The sequence below is a fragment of the Natator depressus genome, chromosome 5 (genome assembly GCF_965152275.1).
Source record: "Natator depressus isolate rNatDep1 chromosome 5, rNatDep2.hap1, whole genome shotgun sequence".
Taxonomy (NCBI): Eukaryota; Metazoa; Chordata; order Testudines; family Cheloniidae; genus Natator; species Natator depressus.
In genome coordinates this window covers 86,843,133-86,868,956 of record NC_134238.1, presented here as the reverse complement: position 1 = coordinate 86,868,956, position 25,824 = coordinate 86,843,133, and the positions used below count along the sequence as shown (strand labels likewise).

Here is a 25,824-nt window from a genome sequence, read left to right as displayed (position 1 = left end):
ACTAAATCAGTTTAAAATCAGGCCTTTAGTTACACTGGTGCAGCTTTATCAAGCAGCCAAGGCCTGAGTCATGTTCATTTCTACAATACATCTGAGCTTCACTTAGTTCTGGGAGAAATTATACTCATTCTCCTAATGTGGATCTCCTGTACTGACAAAATGTAGCACTGCCACCAAGACATCGATTAGCCATTTGTTGAGTTTCCAGCTCATACAGACACTCACAACATCAGCAAGACACTTGGTGACTGAATACTCTTCACCATCTGAATATTCTTCACTATTTCAATGTTCTCACTCTTTTTTCCTGCTACCACTTACCTTGATTGCACCAACCACTGATGTCGTAAGTGCAGAATTGTAATGGCTGCACAGGACCGTAGAATACATTAAGAGAAACCTAAGGCGAAGAAACAAATCTTAGTAAATCCATTCCACATGAATCTATTAAACAATTCAGCATTATACAATGGTATTCCAGTTAATCAAAAGTAAAAGGTTTATGACTTTTAAAGTAAAAAAAACATATGACTGACACTGGGTTACGTTAAATACAATACAGAATAGCCCCACTTCAGTGTGACCCAGGATAGTGAGGTTTACATTAGCACTTCTAGTGCTAAATTGTGCTATAGCTTCTTTTATAGAGATTGTGTTTCTAGCTCTGTCCATAGGTTTGTGGACTACCCCTAAACTGACCTAAACCCCTAAATGATCCTTCAAGGCACTGACAGCTTCTAAGAGATGCTAAGCATCCTTATCTCTTATTAACATTAATGGGGGTCTAGGATGCTCCTGAGCACTTTGAAGTGCTCAGGACCTTGCATGATCAAATCCCTACTGAAATCCTCAAACTTATCAGTTCCTTAAAAGTGCATTTAACATTCTGAAAAAACAGCTCTAAAAGAAGACATGGTAGGGTTATGGTTTAGTTTCTTTTAATGACTCCCATACCAAATTTTTTCAGATTACAAGTCTAAAATTGATTTTTATAAATGTCAGCTGTACAAGCCCCACCCGAGATACGCATCAGGCTGTTTCTTCTCTGCCTCTTAAATCACCACCCGTAGTACCAATTTCGTTACGTGTGCTTATTTGACGCTGGTTGGTGATGAGGTAAGACATAATAGAATCCAGCTCACTTTCCTATATTTTTATTTGCTCTGCTAACTGTAGCAAAGGCTCATGTTTTATTCACATTCAGAATTTTTATAGCACCCAGATTGTGCTAGGTGCTTTAAAGAATAAACAAACATGGTTCCTGTCCTAAAGAGTATACAATCTATAAAACTCAGTGAAATAAACTCATATAATTTGGAGAGAGGTGACATTTTAGATTCATGTTTCTGACCACCACAGTTAAAATAAAAGATAAATATAAAAATGCCAGCAAGTGTTCTGATAATAGTCCATGTTCTTAGAAATCTCCTGAGCTTTACCATCTTACATTTCAATGAAGTACTTTCTCCTAGAAATTCCCAGAGAACTATCTTGAGGATTTACTGTTTTCTGCCTAACTAACTACAATTTCTGAGAGATGAAATAAAATTGCTGCCAAAACCTCTTCATTTATCACGGCCCTTCTTACCCCAAGAAGCAGGAGAGAAGAAACTGAAAGAGAAATAAAAAGTTTGTCCAGTGCTTGAAATCTGTGACCTATTAAAAAGAAAGAAATATGCAATTAAATACGGTATAATTAAATATATACTTTCATGGAAACATTGTTAAAAATGAAAATGTTCAAAATAAGAAAAACAACGGATTACAAATCACGCTAGTACTATGGACGGTTTAAATTCACATGGGAGATAGTTTTATACATTTAGCTGGCTAACAGCCCAATTGATTTGTAACGTATTCTTTAATTTTGTCTGTTATAGCAGTCTTTACAGAGCAGTCACATTAGACTGCATGTTGCAAATACTATGCAACAAATGAATAATTCTTTATACAGAATCTTGGTTTGAACTCTCATTCACGGATGCTCTTGCCTAATAGTGCATATCATTAATATGCAACAAACTAGAATTTACACTAAACTAGTGAAAGGATAAAGAATTAAACCTTCTCCAGAAAAGACACCTATTCTATATCAATGTATTGCATATTTACAGCTTTTAGGGCCTAATTCTGCACCTACTGAAAGCAAAGGGATCATTGCTACAGGTATTACTGGATACAGGATCAGACCCTAATCATTCTTTTCAGTGAGATTTTACAAACTAGTGTGTCTTTTAGAAGGTTTTCAAGCATGAGATTAGAAATAAACAGCTCTGGGATCTAGTCCCCTCTCTGCCACAGGCTTCTGATGTGACCCAAGGCAAGTCACTTAACCTGCCTGGGCCTCAATTTCTGCCTGTACAGCTGGACATAATAATTCTTAATCTTACAGGGGTATTTTGTGACTAAAATATGTAAATATTTGTAAAGCACTAGAGGAGATCCTTGGATAGAAGGGACTATAGCCCCAATCGTGCAAATCATCCTTATTCACGTAATTAGACCCATTCTACTCAACCCACATAAGGACTATTGACAATTCAATGGGACTACTCATATGAAGAAGTGTTTGCTGGATTCAGCATGCAGATACAATATAATTTAGAGGGGGAGAAAATCTTAACCTTTGGAAACTTCCTCAACAATTAAAATACCCCACCCTCTTTTATGCTACCTTTTACAGATGTAAACCAGGGATTGGTTTTCATAAGTGGAGTTAAGATCCACACCTTCTTTTACAGGCATACTTACTGCATGTTGCATGCAAAGCAGGAATTTACTCACATACAAGCAGGCAGGCACCTGCTAGCCTTGTTTACATGCAGTTCTCCAGTTACTGGGCACAGATGGTAAATGTGCATGCAAAGAGGGACTGCAGTTTGGCCTCTCTATATTTTGAAAATCAGATCCCGCAAGTGACTTGTTTGGATTCTTAGCTGTAGCTGCTTTGGGAATTAACAATAATTTGTTTGATCTTCTGTCCTTTCAACACCCATTATGCACAGCTGTATAAAAGGGAGGGCTAGCTATACTGAACACTCATTTTTCTACCATTTTCACATATGGGTGTTGGGCAATATTTTCTTAGAAGTGCACGTTTTTGCCTTTGAGGTGAAAAGAAGCCCTGACTCTGCTCCCTAAAAAGATGCAATTGTGTGTTGTGTGGGGAGATCAAAACACTCGCTTATGTTAACAAGATTTGTTCCCATTGTGCAGGGGCAGGACTACTCTGTATCTCAAAAATTTCATTTATCTAGTCAAACAAAAGGCTCATATATCACTCTGAAGGTTGTTCCTTGGGAAGAAACAACTAAACACAAAATTCACATATCAGTCTCTACTAAATGTGTCAATAAGATTCATTTGCATTAATTTTGATGATAAACTGGAATCATGATTGTTACAGTTACTGAAGAGACTTCATTTCTGTTTTGTTAGTTCATACTCCACTAACAATTAATCAGCCAGCTGTGTAAAGGACAAATTAACAACAGACACTCCTAGATTACCTCTTCCTCACAGCAGCCTACCGGATGCTTTACTCTACCAGATCTGTATGAGTCAGCAGGAGTGGGAACAGTTTCCATTCCACACAGATTGAACACAAATATTTTGGTTGGCATGTGGTTGTTTCTTCTCATTACAGGGCACAGACTGCACAGTGCCCATGTTGGATTACAGCAGAAAACCTTGTAATGTAGCACCAAAGCAACAAAAATTTCTGTTACATGACAACCAGGTAAAAACAGGTATCTCCCTTGATCTACAGATCATTCATCAATGTTTCTACATTACCATGGCATTTTCCATTATTTGAAGTATACTCATCATGCTGGGTCAGCTATACAAGTGTCTCTTATTCATAGTAACAGAACTTAATTCTAATAGGTACAAATATGTGTTCTCAATAGCCATGATATATTTGTGGGGCGGGGTCTTTTTAAAAACAAACTGTGCATGAAATTGCTTGTGAAAGGTGCCAGAGCAACAGCCTAGGACAATGAAATCCTTGATTTATTCACAGAACAAGCATAGCGCAGACTGCAGCAGAGCAGACTTCCTCATGCATTCCCATCAAAATGCCTCAACCCTGCTTACAGGGATCACATCTAAGTGTGAGAGAGCAGTTCAATCCCTATAACCACATAAGCTTAGGCTCCACTAAGACTGCCAACCAGGGCCCTGGTAAGTTGTGTTTTTTGTGATGGGGACACAGGTTCACTGGACTGAAGCCAGAAGATGATGTTTTGCACAGAGGACTGAACTAAGCCATAATATATTTGTAGTGGGTGACAATGTTCCAGTTAACTGCAGAATTTTAAGAACACACCAGTATGAATGACACAAAGAACTAAGTGTCCAACATGCAGCAAAGAACAATATAATGAATAATAATAAATATTAATGATAATACATAAACTCTTATATAGCACTTTCCAGCTGTAGATCGCAAAGCACGTTACAAAGGAGGTCAGTATCATTAACCCATTTTACAGATGGGGAAACTGAGGCACAGAGCAGTGACAATGTGACTTACCCAAGGTCATCCAGCAGGCCAGTGGCAGAGCCAGGAATAGAATGTGAGTCTCCAGTGTTCTATCCACTGTGCAACACTGCCTCCACTGATGTGCTATAATTATCTATGAAGGGCCACTGAGCTATCATGGGTTTATAACTAAGTTATATGTAGGTCACCAGTGGAAATGGGGTCTAGCTAACTCTGAATATTCTCTCTTTGATAGAAGACTAGATGGCATGGAAGTTGCTTGCTTTGGCTACTCTCAGCCTCATTTTAGAGCATTTGGCAAAACTGAAAGCTCATATAAATCACATGACACAGCTGGGACCTTATTTTGGGCACACTAATTCCAGCTGCTATTCATTAGTCATTAGTAAGTTTTACACACTGACTGGAAGAGGACTAGTAATATGGCTAAGGACCACTAATTATAGTAAGGGTTTGCAGGATCTTTCTGGTGAAGAGAAAGCCCAAGCTATATGGAATCCAAATGCTGGCCTCCAAATACAGAGGGGAAGGTGCCTTGTAAAAACCCATGAAGCAGAGAGTCAAAATGAGAGATACTGAGAGCAGTAATCTCATAATTCTAACTGTAATGGGAAAAGGTCAAAAGGAAAGACTGTTGTGCTAATTAGGGTAGCTTTATTTGTTCTTTATCATGGAGAAAAAATGAGAAAGTGAATTTACCATGTGATTACTCATCACTTTATGTCGTTGAACTTCACTACATTGAAAAAAAAAATCTTCCTAGCTGGCTGAAAAATTCATGGCCAGAACATAGCTGGACTAACATCATGTGCAATCTGAATGAAATTAACAGGATTGACCAGGGATGTAGTTCTGGGCAGAAGGTGGCCCTAAATTTGGAGAACGGGGCTAGAGCATTTTGTTTCAAGGAACTCTAGATACAGCAAAATAACTAAAAGGGGTGAAATAATTAGGGTAGTGTACTAGTGTAAGATGTCTAACGGTGCTGCTCACCTGCTGAAGGTCTCCAGTGGAGAAACTAAGAATCATTGTGGGTATCACCATAAAATAAGCATTATAGAAAAGGACTCCATATGTTCCCAGCTCCTGTGAAAAATGAAACACACCTTTTGGAAACCTGGACCATTTGATAACAACCAGCATCCCTGTAATGTCCCTTCAAGCAATCTATTTATGAATGTGCAAAACTTCATGCAATACAATTTAACTGACAAATTTGTTATCATTAGGTTTCAAAACTAAACACTGAGCTGACTTACCATTTCAGTTAGCCTGTCTGCAGACTCAGTAAAGCAACACTGTACTAGTTCACATTCAAACATACATATCCATAACCATATAGTTAGAAACTCAGTTAGGCCTAAATCTTTAACTGCTTTGTGTTACACAGCTGAAGAATTTAGCCGGACATAGCTGTCCATGAGAGAACTCACCACATCTACCATAGGGGAAATCTTCAGTAGTGTAGGGCTGACACAATGGCTCCTATATCACCTCCCGAGTCCCAGTGTAGTGGGTATGACAAGGACAAAAGGGATGATCCCATGGTGGTAATATGGAGCGCTTTGAGTCACTGGCAACTGATGTAACCTAGAGCAATCCTGGGGCTGCTGTATATTTTGTTGGCGGATTTGCCTGGTACAGGGGAAGTCAAGAATCAGGGGAGTCCAAAGGTCACCTTTTAGCTACACTGTGTGGTCCCTGACTGTAGCCAAATATCTGGGTTTTAATTTTTGGTTTAAAATGAAAGCCTAAATTCTACAGAAATAGATGGAGTACAATGCACAGAATAAGTTCAGTTCGACCTCTGTGTTTACTAAAGGACATATAATCAGTGTAGGGATGAAATCCTGGCCCCAGTGAAGTCAATGGTAAAACTCCCATCGACTTCAGTAGGGCCAGGATTTCACCCAAGGTGTTTAATGCTTGGTGTTTAAGGCTATATAACCTACCAGTTTTATAGCACTTCTTGTTTTGAAGAGCAAATTGCTTCTTGAATTACAAGGGATTAGTGCATAATCTTTTCTTTTTGTGTTAGTTTATTCTTGCACCATTTTGTTTTGGTCATTTCTGCATTAGAAAAAAGCAAGAAAAACTGAAGAAAACAAGAATTATAACTCCAAAATGGCTTCTTTTTAAAAGTAACAGAGTAAAATTCAAAGATTTTGTTAGTTTGGGAAAAAAAGTATAAAATGATTGTGAGATTAAATTGCTTAATGTAGTCACAATACCACCCAGGTGGGTACAGCATGGAAAGAGGCAACCTTCCACAAAGTCCTTACTTATATGCTTCAAACATGTTCTTGTGGAACCACCCACTGGGGCAAGATGGTTCATTTTTCATGCACATGCAGTTCTGGGGCTCTCCAATGCCACCTATTATACCAGCATCACCACAACAGTTGGCACATTTAGTGATATAAAACACTTGGCTACTAAAAACTGGATTGAGATTAACATCATTCCCAGCTCATTTTATATAATCTTTTGCTTTGATAAAGATCATTTGTGGCCAAAAAGCTGTTCTCTTCTAGATACGCATGGTATCATAAACACATTTTGCTTTTACTCTAGTTTCTGGATATAATTACTTTTTGAGAAAGCGAAGTTTATTTTTTCCTTCTTTAGTAAAACAAGGTTATGTTACTCTCTGCCTCAAAGGCTAAATTGGGTGAAAATCAAATATGTTACTCACCCATGCGTAGGCTGAGAAATTCCTAACAGCTTCTCCCTAAGCCAATCTATGTTAAGAGTATGTAAGTCAACTGGAACATGAAGGCAAATGAAATTAACTCTATTTGTTAAATTTGGTGTTACCCCGCTCGTACGCAAGAAGTCACATAACAGTAGATGACTTTCCATTATCACATGCACAAAATGACTAAGTGCAACCTGATCACCACAAAATTACCTTTGGATCCATTTTCTGTTTAGTGTATACTCCATTTGCTGCCGTGAAGATATCGTTTAGCAACACAAAGGTGTAGCCTTCCAAATTAAAAGAGAGATCTGATCTGGGGAAAAAAAAATATATATATATATATAAATATATATATACACACACACACACACACACACATACATGCACACACAAAAGAATATAAACCTTGAAAACCCCAGCAAATTCAGGGTTTTGCCTTAAGTCTTTTTTGTATGCTGAACTATTTTACATTTCCACAAACATGTCAATATTACAAACAAGTCAGCTCTTCACAGAAATTCATACAATAAAGGACTATCAGTACTATTCCATTCTACTTTTGCCCTGTTTTTCCATCTAGCTCAGTTCTGACAACATAGAATCATAGGATCATAGAATATCAGGGTTGGAAGGGACCTCAGGAGGTCATCTAGTCCAACCTCCTGCTCAAAGCAGGACCGATCCCCAATTAAATCATCCCAGCCAGGGCTTTGTCAAGCCTGACCTTAAAAACTTCTAAGGAAGGAGATTCTACCACCTCCCTAGGTAACGCATTCCAGTGTTTCACCACCCTCTAGTGAAAAAGTTTTTCCTAATATCCAACCTAAATCTCCCGCACTGCAACTTGAGACCATTACTCCTTGTCCTGTCATCCGCTACCACTGAGAATAGTCTAGATCCATCCTCTTTGGAACCCCCTTTCAGGTAGTTGAAAGCAGCTATCAAATCTCCTCTCATTCTTCTCTTCTGTAGACTAAACAATCCCAGTTCCCTCAGCCTCTCCACGTAAGTCAATACTTACTGAACTTTTTCACACAAGCAGTAACTACAGATTAGAATCTAACCAATTTTTATAAGTAGAATCCGACAGGAAATAACTGTCTCTTCTGTTTTGTTTGGTTACTATTCTCAAAAAGGGCAATTTGTTTAAATGATGGTGGAGCCATTAAATTCATGCCAGATGGAAATCATTCACCCTACTATACCTAACTGCTTTATACTTTGTATGTAGCTAACCAAAATATGCTACATTTCTCATGGAATTCCATCCTAATAAAATAATTTTCTAACAGGAAAGGCAGAGGAGACAGCAGAATACAGCTTCTTCCCCCCCCAAAGTGATCCATCTCAAATTTAAACTTGTACAAAATTATATGAACTATGTACACTGTCTACTCTAATTACATGACAACCAACAGACCACCCCCTTTCTATCAAGGATTGGGGTGGAAGGGTTCTTATGTTTGATTATGTTATATTTAGAATTTTAACAAGGAAAAACAGTTGTCCTTGTGTATTCTTGGCTTGCTGTGTTATTTATATTAGCATGTATATGCAAAACTTAGTAAAAATGTAGCTAACAGAAACATTGTTCAGTTAGAACTAGATTTTGCCCTTATATGATTGTGACCACCACCACCCTGCCACGCCCCCATCCACTTTAAGTAGATCTCTTCTCTAATTTAGGATTTGCACTCATCTAGGGGCAGATTAGCCCCTGAATAACAAAGAAAAAAATAAACTTTAAACATTACTTAATGAGATCAAGTGAAAGCCTTACCCAGCGGCTATGAAAGCCCCAAGAATGATGGCAAATACACTGACTACAATACCCAGTGAATATCGTTTCCTGTAAACAAAAATCGGACAAGTTCATATTTAGAATATTAGAAGAGAAACTAATTGGCTTCCAGTCCATTTAAAAGGCTTCAGAAACAATTAGTATTTGGAAAATAGCTAACAGAAGGACAAATCTTGGTGGCCCTAAGCAAGCAAAGTTCTTTCTGACATCAAGGAGAGTTCTGCCTGTAAGGCCTTCAGGATTTGACCCTGTGAAAATATAAAACCAGTAAGTAATAAAATCTGCAGTCTGACAGGATTCTTATTAATGTTTTACTTGCTAATCTTGTCATAATTTAAGTATAGTTTTTCTTCAGATATTGTTATTGTAACAAAATGCTAATGCTCTAATACTTTGGGTTCTGTAAACACAGCTTGATAAACAGTGTCACAAATTGTCAAAGGTCCTCTGCTGCTACATAATTTCCAAAGTAAAGCCAAGAAAAATATGTTTCAATGCTGGTGACAGTGGAACAAATTCTGCCTCAGGTACACTGATGCAACCGCAGTCTTCAATGGGGTGGCATTTATGTAACTGACAGTATGATTTGGTTTGTTGATTCTGGGACTGGTTATTACAACTTGAATTTCTTTTATACCAAATACCTGATATATTTTTAATTAATTTGGCCAAAGAATGCTGTTTACACAGATTGGTAGATGCCCACTTTGCCTTATTGAGCAGATACATTTTAAGGCCCAACCCAGCAAGCTGCTCTGCATGAGCAGAACTCCTGCATAGCTCCACTGATTTCAGCAGGGCTCCATGTGGGCACAAGGCTCCGCCTGTTTGGAGCAGTTTGCAGGATTGGTGTCTAAAAAGAGCAGACCTTAACCAAACAAACAACAATTTGGACCAAACCCTGCTTATCTTACTCAGGCGAAGTGAAGTCACTAGACTCACTCATATGAATTAAAGTGAGCGGATTTTGTCCTAGATCCACAAAAATGTATATTTTTTTTATTTTCACAAATAAATTCTAACTAGTTTCTATACTTTTTCCTCTGAGTTTCTCTAATCAGTGAAAATCAGCCATGCAACAGCCTGACTGAATACAACAAATCCTCCACTTGGTAATGACATCAAATAAAAGGTATTTTGCAAATGAAACAAACAAACAAACAAAAATCACCCAAGTATGATGATTTCCAGCAGTAATGTAAGTGGAATGGTAAACTTCCTGAGCACTGTAAACATCGGCAAACTGTCCAAAAAAAAGGAAAAAAGAAAAAAAGAAAAAAATGATCCAAGCACTGTGTCAAATGCAAAGCATTTTTATTGGTTTAATTCTTACCTAACTTCACTAAGCAGAAGATGAACTAAACAGACTAGCATTAAGAAGTTAGCAAAACAAATTCTCAGCCTGTTACCATACATAAAAATGTCAGTCTGACACCAGAGTCAGATTAGATAACATTAATCACTGCAAATAAAGAGGCCTGCCAATTTTTCAAAAAAAACCCCAAACCCGGCTACCTGTTACAAAGCTCCTCAGAGTTTGAAAAGAGGAAAAAGAGTAAAAATAGTTATTTTCAAATTCTACCTAATGAAGCCCATATGAACTGATGTTTTCTGTAGAAATCCTGGTTATAAGAAATAATGAGGGCCTTTATTATAAAGTTTAAAGATGACCAGTGAATGTGGCTCTGTACATGAATAAAAGAAATATAATTAAAGGGATTGTGTTTAACATCAAACAGGTTTTGTGTTTAAAAAATGAAACATAACCAAAAAGATGGAACTAGAAACATGTAAGTCGGTAGTAACCCTATCTATTAAAAAAAATTGTGGCATTTGAATAACAGATTGTTAGGATACACAGAATGATGCATTCTGGGGTCTTGTGTGTTTAATGATAATGCCTTTGCAGCTGATGTTTTGAAATGAGACACCTCCGCCATCTGGACCAATTAAGCCCTTTTACAAGGTAATGACTAGCGATCATGTTAAAAAATTATACAAATCCTAGTTTCAGGCTTACAACTCACTGAAATCTTGGATTTATACATCTATATCTTGTCTTCAGGACAAATTCTTTCAAAAACCAGATGTGAAGTGGAAAATTCCATGTGGTGAATTACATATTAACAATTAAAACACTGCAGTATTCCTTAATTTATTATATGAAATCATGGAGAAAAATTATGATGAGTAAATCTAAAAGTATATTTTTGCAGTGGAAGATGGGTGTCTTGCATTTGGAATTATAATAAACCGATACCTTTGTATTTCAAAATAATTTGTGAACCAAACTACAACAATACTCACTGTTAGATTTTGTTGAGCTGAAAGCAATTCCAAATTCACATGAGCAAATGAATTATTAACTACCATATTGTTGCCGGCCGTACAACAGTTATAAAAGGATCAGTCACATTGGAAAATTGCCATGTGACTTTAATTGGACTATTGGTGATTACATGCTACACACCATGGGTAAAGGGTTTCAGAATCAGGTCCTCAGTCTCTTTAAATTATAGAAAATTAATTTGTTATCTTAAAAAGAATAAAACAAGATATATACGCCACCAAAGCCTCTCAAACATATAAAACACACATCCAAATTTAATTCCTTTTTAATTTTTAATTCCTAATTTTAATCTATTTTAATTTACCATTAAAACACTGTAAAATACAGAAAGGTTTATGATGGGGGTTTTCATGTTTTTTTCAAAGTGTGGTCCACATTTTACCAGAGGTTCTCTCACAGAGCACTTGCCCTGCCCATTTATGTTCACACAGACCACTTCCCCTTCCAATGACAACTGAATACCATTTACGGGTAAACAAACCTACTGCTTACACAAGGAAAAGTTAATTAAGGAAAGTATTTGTGGTTTTTAGTTGTCTTCTATGCATTAAGCATTTAGTTCTATTGGAGAAAATTTAACCCCTGCTTTTTTCCTTCATCTCCCTCTCACATGTACTCTGTTTCTCTCAGCTGGAAACAAGGACCATCAGCCCCAGTTCCACAGACTACAGTTTGGGACCCTCCAGTATAACACCATTGGAAATTGCTCCATGGGCTCTACTACAGCCTCAGGTGCTACTACTACCATGCTGCCTATGATCCCTTTCCACAGGGAGCTTGGTCCCTCAATTCATATAGCAGATCCTAGGTCATTTCAGTCCTGTCAATAATCCTTATACCTGCAGCCCTGGTGTGAAGGCAACCACCATGGAGTAGTGTTCAGGGGCATACAGAAAATGTAAGTACATATGCCTTCTGTATGTCCTCTCCACAGCCTGTCCTTCCTATCCAGTGAAACCAAGCTGGTTCCACTACATGTGAATTCCATCCATCCCCTGTACCAGTCTACGTAACTCATGCAAGACTTTTGTATACAAAGAAAAATAATAAATAAATAAATAAAAAATAAATAATAATAATAATAATACCTAGCTCTTATATAGGGCTTTTCATCATAGATTTCAAAACTATTCATATGCATGTAAAGGCATTTTTCTTACAGGTTTCACCCCTCTTGTTGGGCTACCCATGGAATGCTGGCCATTCACATGAAGAGAAGAAAACATTTAACAAACACATTTATTATTGCAGTGAAACTGCGTTCACACTCTATTTTGGTACAGACTATGCTAATCCCTCCTAAAGGCAGCACAGAGATTGTAAACTGATCAGCTGCTTTGGTTGAGATTTTCAAAGCAGTGCAGGGGATTTTGTCATACATCATCTATTAAAATTAATGTGCAGCTAAATCCCCAGCACTACTTTGAAAATCTTAACCTTTAACCTTATACTTTGTACCTACAAGAATAAAATAATAAAAACCACATGGTCTACTATGACCTGTGCTTACTGTACCTTAGTTTGCTGGTGCTTGTTAATCCACTTATGTGATTTCCAACATAAAGCAGAGGCAGAGGAAACAACTGCAATAAAGTCAGAGCACAAGTCAGATTAGACCTATGCTTTAAATTACTGTTGAGGAACTTTGAGTTATTTTACTAGTGTAAAATTCCTTCATTCCTAAAAGAGATTATTTTTCTTGGGGGGGGGGAAAGAACCCCACATCCATTGAATTTATTAAACAATATCCTCGACTGGTGTTCATTGGCATAACTCCATTGACTCCAATACAGCAACACTAAATTACAGTAGCTGAGGATCTGGCCCAATATAGATTAAAAAAGAAATACTCAGCACTTGACTGGTTTCACTTTTGTAAAATTAATACTTGATTAGCTTAGACCTACTGTTTTTATTTAGATTTAAAACAGAAAGCAATTGAGCAGGTGGAATGAAAGCATGACTGATCTTCTGTAAGGACACAGTAGAGTACACAGAAGAGCATATACTACTATGTATAGGAAAATGAGATTATTTTAAGTACAGCTATTGAGGAGTCCTAGTGAACAATCATATAAATTATACAGACTGCTGAAAAGAAAATTTAGATGTTTAGGGCTAGGTTAGACTGTAGGCCCTTTAGGGCAGCACCTATAACAATGCGGTCCTGACACTGTAGGATTGCCAGACGTCTGGTTTTCGGCCTTAGCTCCGCGCGGCTCCCAGAAGTTGCCACCAGGTCCTTGTGGCTCCTAGGCGCATGGGCAGCCAGGGAGACTCCGGGTGCTGCCCCCTCCCCTTGTGTCAGCTCTGCAGTGCTCACTGGCCAGGAACCATGACCAATGGGAGCTGCGGAGGCAGCACCTGTGAGTGCGAGGGCAGCGCACGGAGCCTCCCTCACCGCCCATGTGCCTAGGGGCTGCACGGCAGGGACCTGGTGGCCGCTTCCTGAGAGCCACGGTAAGCACTGCCAGGACTCTGCACCCCAAGCCCCTCCCGCACCCCAACCCCGTCCCAGGTCGGAGTCCCCTCCCGCACCCAAACTCCCTCCTGGAGCCTGCACTCTGCACACCCCAACACCCTGCCCCAGCCCTGAGCCCCCTCCTACACCCCAAAACTCTTATGCCTGGCCCCACCCCAGAGTCTACCCCCCCCCAGCCAGAGTCCTCAAACCCGACCCCACCCCCAGCCCAACCCCCAGCCCCAGCCCAGTGAAAGTGAGTGAGGGGTAGGGGGGAGAGCAAGCGAAGGAGGGAGGGGGATGGAGTGAGTGGGGACAGGGCCTCAGAGAAGGGACGGGTCAGGGCGCGGGGCCTTGGGGCTGGAGTGTTCAGTTTTCTGTGATTAGGAAGTTGACAACCCTATGACTCTGACAGGAGCCTTTGGGCCCTACCACAATACAAACAAATAACAACAACAGATTGCATCTAGCCCGAACAGAGCATGCAAGGAGCTATGTATCCCTGACACAGAAAGACCATGGGAGTCTAAAGCCAACTGAGGTAACCAGAGGGGACAGAGAGGAGCCATAGCTCTGGCCTGGCTCTACATGAGCTAGCAGAGCTGGACCGGCACGGGGGAGGGACATGCCACAACCATGCCTGGTGTTGCTGTGTGTGTTCCCCAAGAGACATTGAATTATGTGCTTTTAAAACTCTATGTGACAAAAGCATATAGACATGAACATTTTATTTATTTTTAAAAGTATGCCATATTTGCTCTCAAGTGGAAGGGAAGAACAAAGGAGACGCAGGCGGAATGGAGCGACAGTATATTTGCAGCCTATAAATCTCTCATAAAATGACCCTGCAAACATTTAGCAATAACAACCCCTGCTGCAGCATTTTATCCAGAAAGAGAACTTTAGATATGGGGTGAAAATGGAACTGAGTGCAATGGAAAAGAGAATATATTTTCACTTATTGTAATGGTGAAAAAACACAGACAACTGCAGCTCACCTAGCACAATCCCAGAGGGCAGTGAAAAATTTGCCGAACAACAGCCAAATACCGAGAGCTTCTCCCACTGAAATCAGCAGTTTGCAGGTACAGGTCTCAAATTCAAAGTTCGGATTAAATTTATCTGTAATTTGAAGATTCTCCATCTCAAATGTGGGTCCAGTCATGCCAACTGCTGAGCACCCTCAACTCTAGAGGAGCTGAGAGTGCTTGGCATCTAGCAGGAGGCCTTTTTGTTTCATTTTGTGGCCTCTGGTTCTCCTTCAGCATGATGGATAGGACCAATGCTAGAGTACTCTATACTGGGAATGAGAAGCCACAGTGACGTAAGAGAACTTGAAAGTGAAAGGTAATCTAACTGTGCTACAGTTAATTACAGCCTAAATACACTTTACAAAGTAAAAGAATCAACAAATATAAACGCAACTGATGTGCTGAGACTAGGAAAATCCGGTATTATGGCTGGTACATAACTGCTGAAATGTTGCAACACTGATTGCTCAAGATATAGTTCCAGAAAACCTTCAAAGCATTAATACTGAAAAATATAAAAGAAACGCCTGGCACCGAGGATACAGCAAGGAAAGAATGTATGTGGGGAGCAGTATGCATGGGGAACAAGGTAGTCTCAAGAATCCAATACGTTTGTGACATTTGCGCTACTGCCCCTTAGTACCAACCTACCCACTGAGACTTCTTCCCTGACCACATTAAGGAGAAAAACAGGTGTCCCCCATGGTCATAGCTGTTCCTGCAAGACTTCTATACATAGAAGGGCCATTGATTTCAATGGAAATTCCATGTAAATAGGGCTCATGGGATCAAGCTCTTTAGTTGTAAGGTGTGTTCATGGTAAAACTTCTTAGGCCCTATAGGAAGGATGGTTCTGTAATTAAGGTGCCAGGCTGGGACAGAAGAGATCAATGGAAGAACTGGGAACTGAACCCAGACTTCTTGTGTGACTTCGGGCAAAGCACTTAGGCCCTGATCCTGCTTCAAGATGCACACGGGCAGACCTCTGCACCCATCCAAAGTCCCAGTGACTTCCATGGCGTTCTGCAGTGGTGCAAGAGTCTGCATATGTGCATTTCACTGCAGGATCCGTGCCTTATTCACTCTGTGTCTCAGTTTCCAGTATGACAAATTGAGATAATAGATCCTTTCTCCTATTCTTTGTCTTGCCTTTTCAGATTATAAGCACTCTTACTATGTGTATGTAGCAAAATGTAGTACAATGGGTCCTGTTTGCACATAATTAATAAATAAAATAAAATAATAATGATAATAGTGTTTTCCCACTGCAGAATACTGGAGTCAAACTGTGGGGCTGATCTGAGAAGATAATTTTATTGTTAGACACTATAGTCTCAAATGCATCCTCTCTCATGCCAAACACAAACTACATAATCAAACTGCAATTTAATTCTGTCTCTATAAAATGCAAGATTGTTATAGTGAAATTAAATTATCTACTTACAACAAATTAATAAAATAAAGACACAAAATCAAAATTTCATGGAACATCTGGAAAAATCAGAATGTTTGCAATTTTTCCATTGTACCTTCTGTCCAAAGAAAACATTTTTGAAAAACCACAGTAAGAAGACTATTGACAAAGGTACAATTTCCTTCTAAATCAAAATCCAGACATTTCATACCTTCACAGGGATACTTTTGTCAAAATCAGGGAAGTGAATAATCTTATTTAATTTTGACACATACAGAATAAGTATGGTGGTTGTCATCTAAGAAAAGAAAAGAAAAGCAAGACACAATGTAAGAGCCAAAAGCTATTTTAAACTTACATATAATAACTGTTTTCAAGACAAGTTCCTTACACATATTAGACAAGTACAACACTAGACAGCATATCAATTAAGTGTTACTTTCAAAGGACAGTAACAGAGTACAAAGAAACAGCTGGTATATTTTTCTTTTTTACCAACCATATTGGTTGAAACTACAATACAAATATGACATGCTTTACTGGCATGAGAACATGCGTGACACCTTAACATATGTATATGCTCATTGGGTAACTGAGCAAATAAAACAGATGATCAATGCTCCATGCTATTCATGCAAATTTCTTATTACTAGTGGATTCTCTCAACCAATCAGAATGCAGATGAATAGAAGAAGACCCAGTCCTACAGCTTTCTTAATGATGTGTGAGAGAGAGGGCTGTGAGTGGACCAGTATATTGGCAAAGCAACTAGTAATCCATGTATGGATGGTCAGAATGAGAATGTATGGAGAGAAAGCATGGAAACCCCCTGGATTCTTAGGTTCTGTGAGGAAATCTGGCTGCATCCGTGCAGGACTTGGCCCATTCTGAAGTGCTCCCCTGGTTTTTCTGCTCTTTACTCTTTAACAGCAACATGGCTCCCTTAGGAGCCATGGCATCACTGGAACTTCACCGACACCTCTACATTTCAACCTCCTAAATGAGGTCATGGAGATCAGTCACTACGCTACGTACATAGGAAAAATTATCACCTCACCAACTTTCCAGCAGAAATCTGCATGGTACAGAGGAGAATATACCATGGAGAACAAGAGTTCCCTACTCCCATTTCAAGGCTGAGGAGCCCCAAAGATGCATTTGTTGTATGGAGATGTTTCCACAGTCTCTGGAGGTAGAGAGCATCCCACTGCAGTCCTGCTCTTTTCTTTCACATAATTGAGCTCTTTTCTGGCCATTTTGCTTCCCTCTATATCACTTTGCACAGAGGTGCTTGTGGCCCACTGTTTCCCTTTTGTTCTCTGAGCTCAGCATCTTCTTGCCCTCATTTAAAAATCACAGCTCTCTCTTAAATTGTTTAAATTAACAACAAATAAGACTTCCCTCTAGGGCTCTATTCTCCCCACCCATTCCTTCTTTGAGTAATCAACTCTTTTCATTCCCAGTGTAGACAAATGGTTAGATATCTCTTTTACCAGTTTCAACAAAGATTTCTCCCTTTCTCCTGCTACACCATTGTCCTCAGCTTTATTGTCCCCTCGGCCTCTGTAGGCAAAGAATAAAAATTATGTGGATCCCTATTAGCAAACTGCAAGGGAATTAGAAAGAACTGTGAGGGAATGCAGAGACAGTGCCACCACACATACATTCCAGGTCTTCAGTGGATCCCCTGGGATCCATATGGATCTGGGGAACTAGCAGATTTTGAGGGCTGAGCATCTTGTTCACTGAATTTTGCAAGAGAAAAGTTTGTGGCATTTCTAGTCCTCTACATGGGTTTTCCCACATAAGGGTTGAATTGGATCCTAATTTCCTCCAGGGCATTAAAACAGATAAACTGTGAGGAAGAGTGATTTCTTCCATAACAGTAGTATTGCACTGTAAGATGAAAGCACTTAATTTTATTATCAATCTTAACTGCAGTATATTAAGTTTTATTGTTGAACATACCTGTCCAATTCCAAGAACCATTGGAGATGGGAATCTGAAAAGAAAAGAGAACTATAAACATACATATCACAACAACAAAAGTATGAGGAAGCAATAGGGTTCCTATTCCCTTAGGCCAAGCTTATGAAAAATGGGTGTCTAAATCCATGTTAGATACCTACATGACTGGCCAAATTTTCAAAAGTGCTGAGCAACCGGCAACTGTCACTGAAGTCCCAGGTAATCTTGCACTATTCTAGTCAAAGGCAATTCCCTCCTCCCCATCCTCCCAAAATGCAATATATCACAGGCTGTATAAATGTTGCAGAAACATACATTGGCTGCTTAAAAAAAAGCCTATTTCTCTACCCTCTGGATTGGCTTCAGCCCAAAGCAAAGATACTTCAAAGGAAGGGATGCAGTTTGAGTAGGATATTTGTAGAATCATAAAGCCCCCAAGGATCTTTTTTTAATCCATAATAAATTAATTTTTAAAAAAAATTAAGGCACTAATTCTCCATGGGTATCTTGATATTAGGAGATGGGTCTAGCAACAAGTTCCTACAGATGCTTCTTATCCCATAGCAACACAGGCTGGAATCTGTGGGTGCCAACTTGTTAAGTGCTGAAAGACCTCAACTTTCCATGAATTTAATAGGGCACTGCTTCCCAGGAGGCACTTAGCATCTCGCAGGACTGGTCAGCACCAGGGTTGGTTTGCACTCAAACTTTCACCACAATAGCAAAACATTTTAATTAGACCTTGTTTTGGTGCAAGTCTGCATGTAGCTTAAGAAAGCAAGCATCTGATTTCTTGGCAAGCTTTCTAACTGTGCAGGTATCCAGTGTTCAGAACTCCATGACAGTGTGATTATGAATCACAGAGGTTGCTAAAAACTGTTAAAGCACCACTGAGCAAGTATGAGGAAGCACCCTTCTCAGCTGAGTGATCTCAGACCAGGACCGTAGTGTTAGCAATAGAAACAATCTGAACAGAGCAGGAAGAACGTCATAACTATACTCAAATCATAATATAAAGAGAGGGTCAACAAGGTCCAGAAGAGATAAAACTTCTGGGAAATAGAAATGAGATTCAGGAAATACAGAAAGGAAGAAACAGGATATTTACTGATAGATGTATTACATATTCTGTTCATCACTATATGAGTACATGGTCTGTATTCATCTATACAACAAATGAAAGCTTGTATTATATGAAGATCTGGGAGACATGTAACAGACCGTAGTTGTATGTTTCAAAGAGCACTAACTTTTAGCAAATGCAGCAGAAATTGTGTACCTTTTTTTCCTCAGCTTCTGGTAAATACTGGAATAAAAAAGTTAAAAGAGAGAGACTGGTCTCTGTAAAGACGGCAATATTCTTTAGCTAAGGGTGAGGAATCCCGGAAGTAACATCTGGCCAAGAAGACTGTGACTGAATGTGATTATTGTTTCAAGCCAAAAGATGTAATATCTTTTGTTTATTATTAATTTAAAGAAGTCTGTTTTTAGTTTTACTATTGTTTTCCTTTATATACCTTAAAATGCAGGACATAAAAAAAAATTCTTCCATCCCTAGTTCAAAACACTTAAAGTTTTGTATATTGTTGTGATTCTCGACTGCAGAATTTATCTATCAGTCTGTGAGAGACAATGATTCCTACAAATAGCTGGACTTTCAGGTATACAGATAATTAGGCGCTAAATGGGTGTTTAGGGGAATACCAATCTTTTGTATCTGAGGGAACAGTGGTTTTGCTGCTGAACTGTCAAGAATCTTCAAATCAGGAAAGTACTTCTTTATTTTCCCCCCATACCTAAGAGGGAATGATTTAACGACAGTAGTTGTTTCACTTCTGTGCTGCTACTGGTGATGGGATTACAACACTAATAATCATATTCACTTGCTGACTTTATTCACTTTTTTTACTAATTTTTTATTAGACTTGTTCTATTACTTGAACTGGGCTTAATTCTGTATTTGATTTTGTTTTCTAATCAAATCAATGGGATTCCATTGGTCACAGGGATCTGTGTTAGTGAGCTACAATGTAGGACATAGGCCTTCAATTTGCCCTGAGGTTTTTTGTGAGCATGTAGGTAGAAGAATGATCTTATGTGTAAGGATCTGCTTTGGAATTCAGGAGATCTGGGTTCAGACTCCCTCTGTGACCTCAAATAAGTCACTTAAGCAGAAATTTTCAAAAGAGCCTAAATTTTGCCTGACGGTTTCAGGTGGGTTTTGACCAGCTATGGAGATGGTCGACATTTCTGAAAAAACATTATGATAAAATTTTGAGGGGGAAAAAGCAATAAAAAACCCTTATTTTTTACTGCACTGCTTTCATTATTTGTGCATACTGGAACTAAATCTACTCTAAAATTAAATGGATTAACCACTCCCCGCCTGGATCTTTGTAAATGTCAGTTTCAGGGAGTGCTTGACCATTTGTAAGTCTATTACTATTGTCTAGCTGCCTGGAGTGGCTCACAACTGTGAGTGCCTTCCTCAGGGCAGACTGTCAAAAACAGGGTAGACACTCCAAACTGGTGGTATGTTCTATAATCAGTTCTTACCAACCTGGTAAATAATTTGAACTCCTGAATCACTATAACTATCTTACCACGGAGTCACAGACAGTCCCCTTAGGCTCTCCAGTCTATCTTGCCACCCAGGCAAGCTGGATTTAGTGATAAATGGTCACTTACACCAAAAAGCACAAAATATTCAGGTTGCTCCCAGTCCCAAGAGACAGGTCACTTATCCCAGGTCAATTGGTATCTTAGATCTCACACCAAGACAACCCTTGTAGCCAATTCAGTAATAAACTAACTAAAGGGTTATTAAGAAAAAGAAATTAGAGTTATTTACAGGTTAAAGCAAGCAAGCAAGCATATAACACAAATGAGTTGCAGTCTAAACCCTAAGAATGACAGCGTCGTAGTGATTGGTCAATGCAAAATGTCTTTTTTCAGGGCCCCTCCAAAAGCTGGCTATTCCTACCCACGGATTTGCAGACAGGACGGAGAACTAAGAAAGCTGGGGGGGGGGGGGGGGGGGGCAAGAGCTAGGATTGGGGTTGGCTCCCGCGCCCACTTTGGAGGATTCAGGGCCAGCCCCAGCATAAATATTCCTTTTGCAGCCGGCAAATTGCGCGTGTGCGTGAGCGGCGTTTTCCGAGGGGGAGCGGAGGAAGTGAAGCTGGGGAGGAGCCGGACAGAGGGACGGGAGCCCTGGCCCCTCGTCTCACCGGTAAGTGGTCAGCACGGTCTTGTTCACCAGGACGATCAGGAAAGAGCAGGTTCCATAGAAGAAGGCGGAAAGCAGCCTGGGCAGCGGCGGGTGAGGGGCACTAGCCGGCTCCTCCTCGGCCTGCTGGGCGCTCATCTCCTCGTACGTGCAACGTGCCTGGGCCGCGGACGACAAAACCCAGCCCCTGGAGAGCGGCGAGGCGCGCCGCCGGACATGCCCGCGGCCCCGGGGGGAGAGTCCCACAGCAGCACCCAGGGCAAGAGCCGCCGCCCCAGCCCCTCCTTCCTCAGCACCAGGGCAGCGAGACAGGAAGAGCTCGCGCCCAGCCAGTCCCCTCCCTCGCAGGCGGGCGCCTCGCTGCTGCCCCTGTCTCGCTCCTGCTGACGCCTCGGAGGCGTGTGGCTGGGGCAGGGCGCGCCCGGGCTCACGGTCCCATCGTTCAGGTGCGCTGCCGGATGCCAGCCATGCCCGCTGCACCGATTCAGGCTGAGCCGCGGAGTGGAGGGAGCCAAGCAGCAGGGAGGTGCCGAGAACAGCAGCTCCAGCTCGTAGGCTGTAGCCTGGAAAAGTTGGGTAGACTCGCACCTGAGCAGTCCCGGCCCAGCACTGGAGAGAGACGCGAGCTGAGTGGTTTCCTCCCGCGTCCCAGCCCGGTGGGCTTCTTTGCCTTCCGAATTTGTTCCTCTCTCTCGAAGATACATGTTCACTCCTACGTCTGTGGGAGATGCACATAAAGGTGCATTAAGCATGGGGCCTGTAGGTATGATTTAAAAAAAACAAACCCCAAAACCCCACAATGGAAAAGGACGTGCAAAACTAGAGTTTAGTGATTGTTATTATATACACTTGTGGCAATTTTTGTTTCTGAGGATGAATTGAGTGACTAGAAATATATACTATGTACATACTCACCAGTGTTAAACATGAATTAAATATAAAGAATTTGAAAAGCAATGATTGAATATTTAAGCTTTCTCTACACAAGAATTGCACCCATTTAACTTAAGGTGTGTTTTTGAAACTTATTTTGGCTATATTTGCGAGTGACAGCGCAATAAAGGAGCCCCTGGCGCACTAGCTCACTACCCGTCCACACTGGCAAGGTACGTAGAGCGCTCTGACGCTGGTGCTCCACCTCAGCGAGTGCAATAACGTTTGCTGCACCCCCGCTGGAGCGTCCGTGGCACCAGTGTGGACGCTCTGGTCCTATAGTGTGCTGTGATCGGCCTCCAGAAGTGTCCCACAGTGCCTGTGCTAGCCACTCTGGTCATCACTTTGAACTCCACTGCCCTGCCCTCAGGTGACCAACCATTAGACCCGCCCTTTAAATTCTCTGGGAATTTTGAAAATCCCCTTCCTGTTTGCTCAGCCAGGCGTGGAGTGCTTTCAGTGAATCTTTCCAGGTGACCATGCCTCCATGCGCCAGGCAAGCCCCAGTATGGAACAATGGCGAGGTGCTGGACCTCATCGGTGTTTGGGGGGAGGAAGCTGTCCAGTCCCAGCTGCGCTCCAGCTGTAGGAATTACGATACCTTCGGGCAGATATCAAGGGACATGATGGAAAGGGGCCATGACTGGGATGCACTGCAGTGCAGGATTAAAGTGAAGGAGCTGTGGAATACCTACCGCAAAGCCCGTGAGGCAAGCAGCCGTTCCGGTGCTGCCCCTGTGACCTGCCATTTCTACAAAGAGCTGGACGCGATACTTGGGGGCGACCCCACCTCCATGCCGAGTACCACCACCATGGACACCTCAGAGCCCAGTGCATCAAGGCAGGAGGAGAAGGAGGAGGAGCAAAGCGGGAGCGAGGGTGCTCCGGCAGAGGAAGACACCCCGGAATCCCTAGATGCATGCAGGCAGGAGCTGCTCTCAAGCCAGGAGGAAGGCAGCCAGTCATGGCGGCCAGTGCTTGGGGAAGGACAAACACCAGAGGAGGTTCCCAGTAAGCGGCTTTTATTTTGGGAAGGAAGTTATTCGGTGCGGGCTCTTGGGGCAAGGAGGGTTAGGGCTGCATGCATGCCTAGAAGCGGAATAGGGCGTTGATGTGCTCTCTCATATCGCAGTAATTGGCCTCAGTGATCTCTTCAAAGGTCTCATCCAGAACTTGGGCAATGCGCTTGCGCAGGTTTCTCGGGAGAGCCACTGTGTTCCTTGTCCCAGTAAGGGTAACTTGTCCTCGCCACTGTGCCTTGAGGGGCGGGGGGACCATTGCTGCACACAGGCAAGCTGTATATGGGCCAGGGCAGAATCCACATTGTAGAAGACCCTCCCTTGCTTCCCAGGTCACCCTCAGCAGCGAGATATCTTTCAGGACGAACTCCTGTGGAAAATGTGGGGACAGTGTTCAGTATAGGGGCCCCCTGCTGCTGTTGGCTCTCCCCTAGGCACAGAAACCCAGAGGACAGTACAGCCGTGAAACTATCAGTCACGCTTGACCCTGTGCTTACTCACCATTTTGGGGCTCCCATGGGTTATGTGCGCTCGCTTTGGGATGGGCAAATTATGCTATTGTGTAGACTGTGCTTGCCCTTAAGTACGGGGGAATCATTGCTCTGTCTGGTGTGAACAATGCTGCCTCTGTTAAGTGTTGCATTCTGCCTTTACAGATGCAACCTTGAGATCTCAGCCGTCCGTGTTATCACCGGCCAAAAGACTCCAAAGAATCAGAAAGAGGCCATGTAGAAGCAAGGAAGACATGTTTCATGGAGTAATGCAGCATTCAAGTAATGAAAATCGAAAAGTGCAGGAGTGGCGGGACAGTGAAAGGAGGATTCGCCAGCAGAATGAGGTGCCCTGGCACAAAAGCATGGTGCTCTGGCAGCAAAGCACGGATCGGCTGATAAGCATAATGGAGCGTCAAGTGGACTCGATAGCCATGCAGGCGGAGCACTATTGTGCCTGACCCCACCCCCCTCCTGCCCCACCCGCAGCCCTTGTCCCAAAACTCTTTCCCTTGTGCCCCCATGTCACCTCCAACCCACTTTCCCCAACATCTGGGTTCTTGCTGCCTCCAACACCTGTAGCTTCACCACCCAGCCCTGAGAACTACGACCCTTACCCACTGTAGTCAACCCCCATCACCATGCAGTATAGCTATCCTGAAGTGCAGCACTCATTGCACAGCACTCCAGACCAGAAGGCTGAGTATGATAACAGGACATATGCAAATCTGTGATTGTACTGTTCCCCACCCCACCCCCTTGCCCTTTCTGTTTCCCAAGCAGTTGTGTTTCTTTTCAATAAATGGATTTTTTGGCTTTGAAAGCATTCTTTATTATTGCATAAAGTAAAAGATACATTAGCCCAGGAAAGAAACAGGCACTGCAAGTCAGCATAGCAAACACAGACTCCTACTAACATTGGAACCGCTGCACTTCACTCCCGTGCAGAGCACCAGACATTACTGGTGGCTTTCAACCTCAGATTGCTCCCTCAAGGCATCCCTAATCCTTGCAGCCCCACGCGGGGCCCCTCTAATAGCCCTGCTCTCTGGCTGTTCAAATTCAGCCTGCAGGTGTTGAACCTCTGAATTCCATGCCTGAGTGAATCGTTCACCCTTCCCTTCACAAATGTTATGGAGGGTACAGCACGCAGATGTAACTGCAGGGATGCTGTCATCGGCCAGGTCCAGCTTCCCATACAGAGAGCGCCAGTGGCCCTTTAAACGGCCAAAAGCACACTCCACAGTCATTCTGCACTGGCTCAGCCTGTTGTTGAACCGCTCCTTGCTGCTGTCAAGGCTCCCTGTGTAGGGTTTAATTAAAGGGTAAGCAGGGTCTCCAAGGATCACAATGGGCATTTCGACTTCCCCTACGGTGATCTTCTGGTCTGGGAAAAAAGTCCCAGCTTGCAGCTTCCTGAACAGCCCAGTGTTCCAAAAGATACGCGCCTCATGCACCTTTCCGGGCCACCCTGCGTTAATATCAATGAAGTGCCCACGGTGATCCACAAACGCCTGGAGAACCATAGAGGAATACCCCTTCTGATTAACGTATTTGGAGGCTAGGTGGGCTGGTGCCAGAATTGGAATATGTGTGCCATCTATTGCCCCTCTGCAGTTAGGGAAACCCATTTGTGCAAAGCCAGCCACAATGTCATGCATGTTACCCAGAGTCACAGTTCTGAGCAGGATGCAATTAATGGCCCTCCAAACTTGCATCAACACGATTCCAGCAGTCGACTTTCCCATTCCAAACTGGTTAGCGACCAATCGTTAGCTGTCTGGTGTTGTCAGCTTCCAGATTGCACCCACTTCTCCACCGTCAGGGAAGCTCTCAATCTCGTGTCCTTGCGCCGCAGGGTGGGGGGTGAGCTCCTCACACAGTCCCATGAAAGTGGTTTTTCTCATCTGAAAGTTCTG

At 41.8% G+C, this 25,824-nt stretch overlaps 2 protein-coding genes across 4 annotated transcripts in view; one reads left to right on the top strand and one right to left on the bottom strand.

The window, feature by feature from the left end:
• SLC35D2 (solute carrier family 35 member D2) overlaps nucleotides 1-21,942 on the bottom strand; it is a 28,375-nt gene extending 6,433 nt beyond the window's left edge. Inside the window, exons 1-10 of one of the 3 annotated variants that reach the window (XM_074953133.1) lie at nucleotides 21,464-21,942; nucleotides 18,234-18,267; nucleotides 16,477-16,563; nucleotides 12,875-12,942; nucleotides 10,181-10,252; nucleotides 8,989-9,057; nucleotides 7,419-7,521; nucleotides 5,501-5,593; nucleotides 1,589-1,656; nucleotides 322-400 (exon numbers count right to left, since the gene is read on the bottom strand). In XM_074953133.1, coding sequence (XP_074809234.1) covers nucleotides 322-400; nucleotides 1,589-1,656; nucleotides 5,501-5,593; nucleotides 7,419-7,521; nucleotides 8,989-9,057; nucleotides 10,181-10,252; nucleotides 12,875-12,942; nucleotides 16,477-16,563; nucleotides 18,234-18,267; nucleotides 21,464-21,600 — 810 coding nt within the window. In that variant the 5' untranslated portion in view covers nucleotides 21,601-21,942. The remainder of the gene's footprint in view (nucleotides 1-321; nucleotides 401-1,588; nucleotides 1,657-5,500; nucleotides 5,594-7,418; nucleotides 7,522-8,988; nucleotides 9,058-10,180; nucleotides 10,253-12,874; nucleotides 12,943-16,476; nucleotides 16,564-18,233; nucleotides 18,268-21,463) is intronic. The other 2 variants (XM_074953134.1, XM_074953135.1) reach the window with 2 other exon arrangements.
• On the top strand, nucleotides 21,352-24,680 carry LOC141987625 (uncharacterized). Its single transcript, XM_074953136.1, has 3 exons — nucleotides 21,352-21,465; nucleotides 22,869-23,406; nucleotides 24,071-24,680. Exons 2-3 carry the CDS (start codon nucleotides 22,875-22,877, stop codon nucleotides 24,364-24,366), a joined length of 828 nt encoding a protein of 275 aa, XP_074809237.1. The 5' UTR covers nucleotides 21,352-21,465; nucleotides 22,869-22,874; the 3' UTR covers nucleotides 24,367-24,680.
• The last annotated feature ends 1,144 nt before the right edge of the window (nucleotides 24,681-25,824 follow it).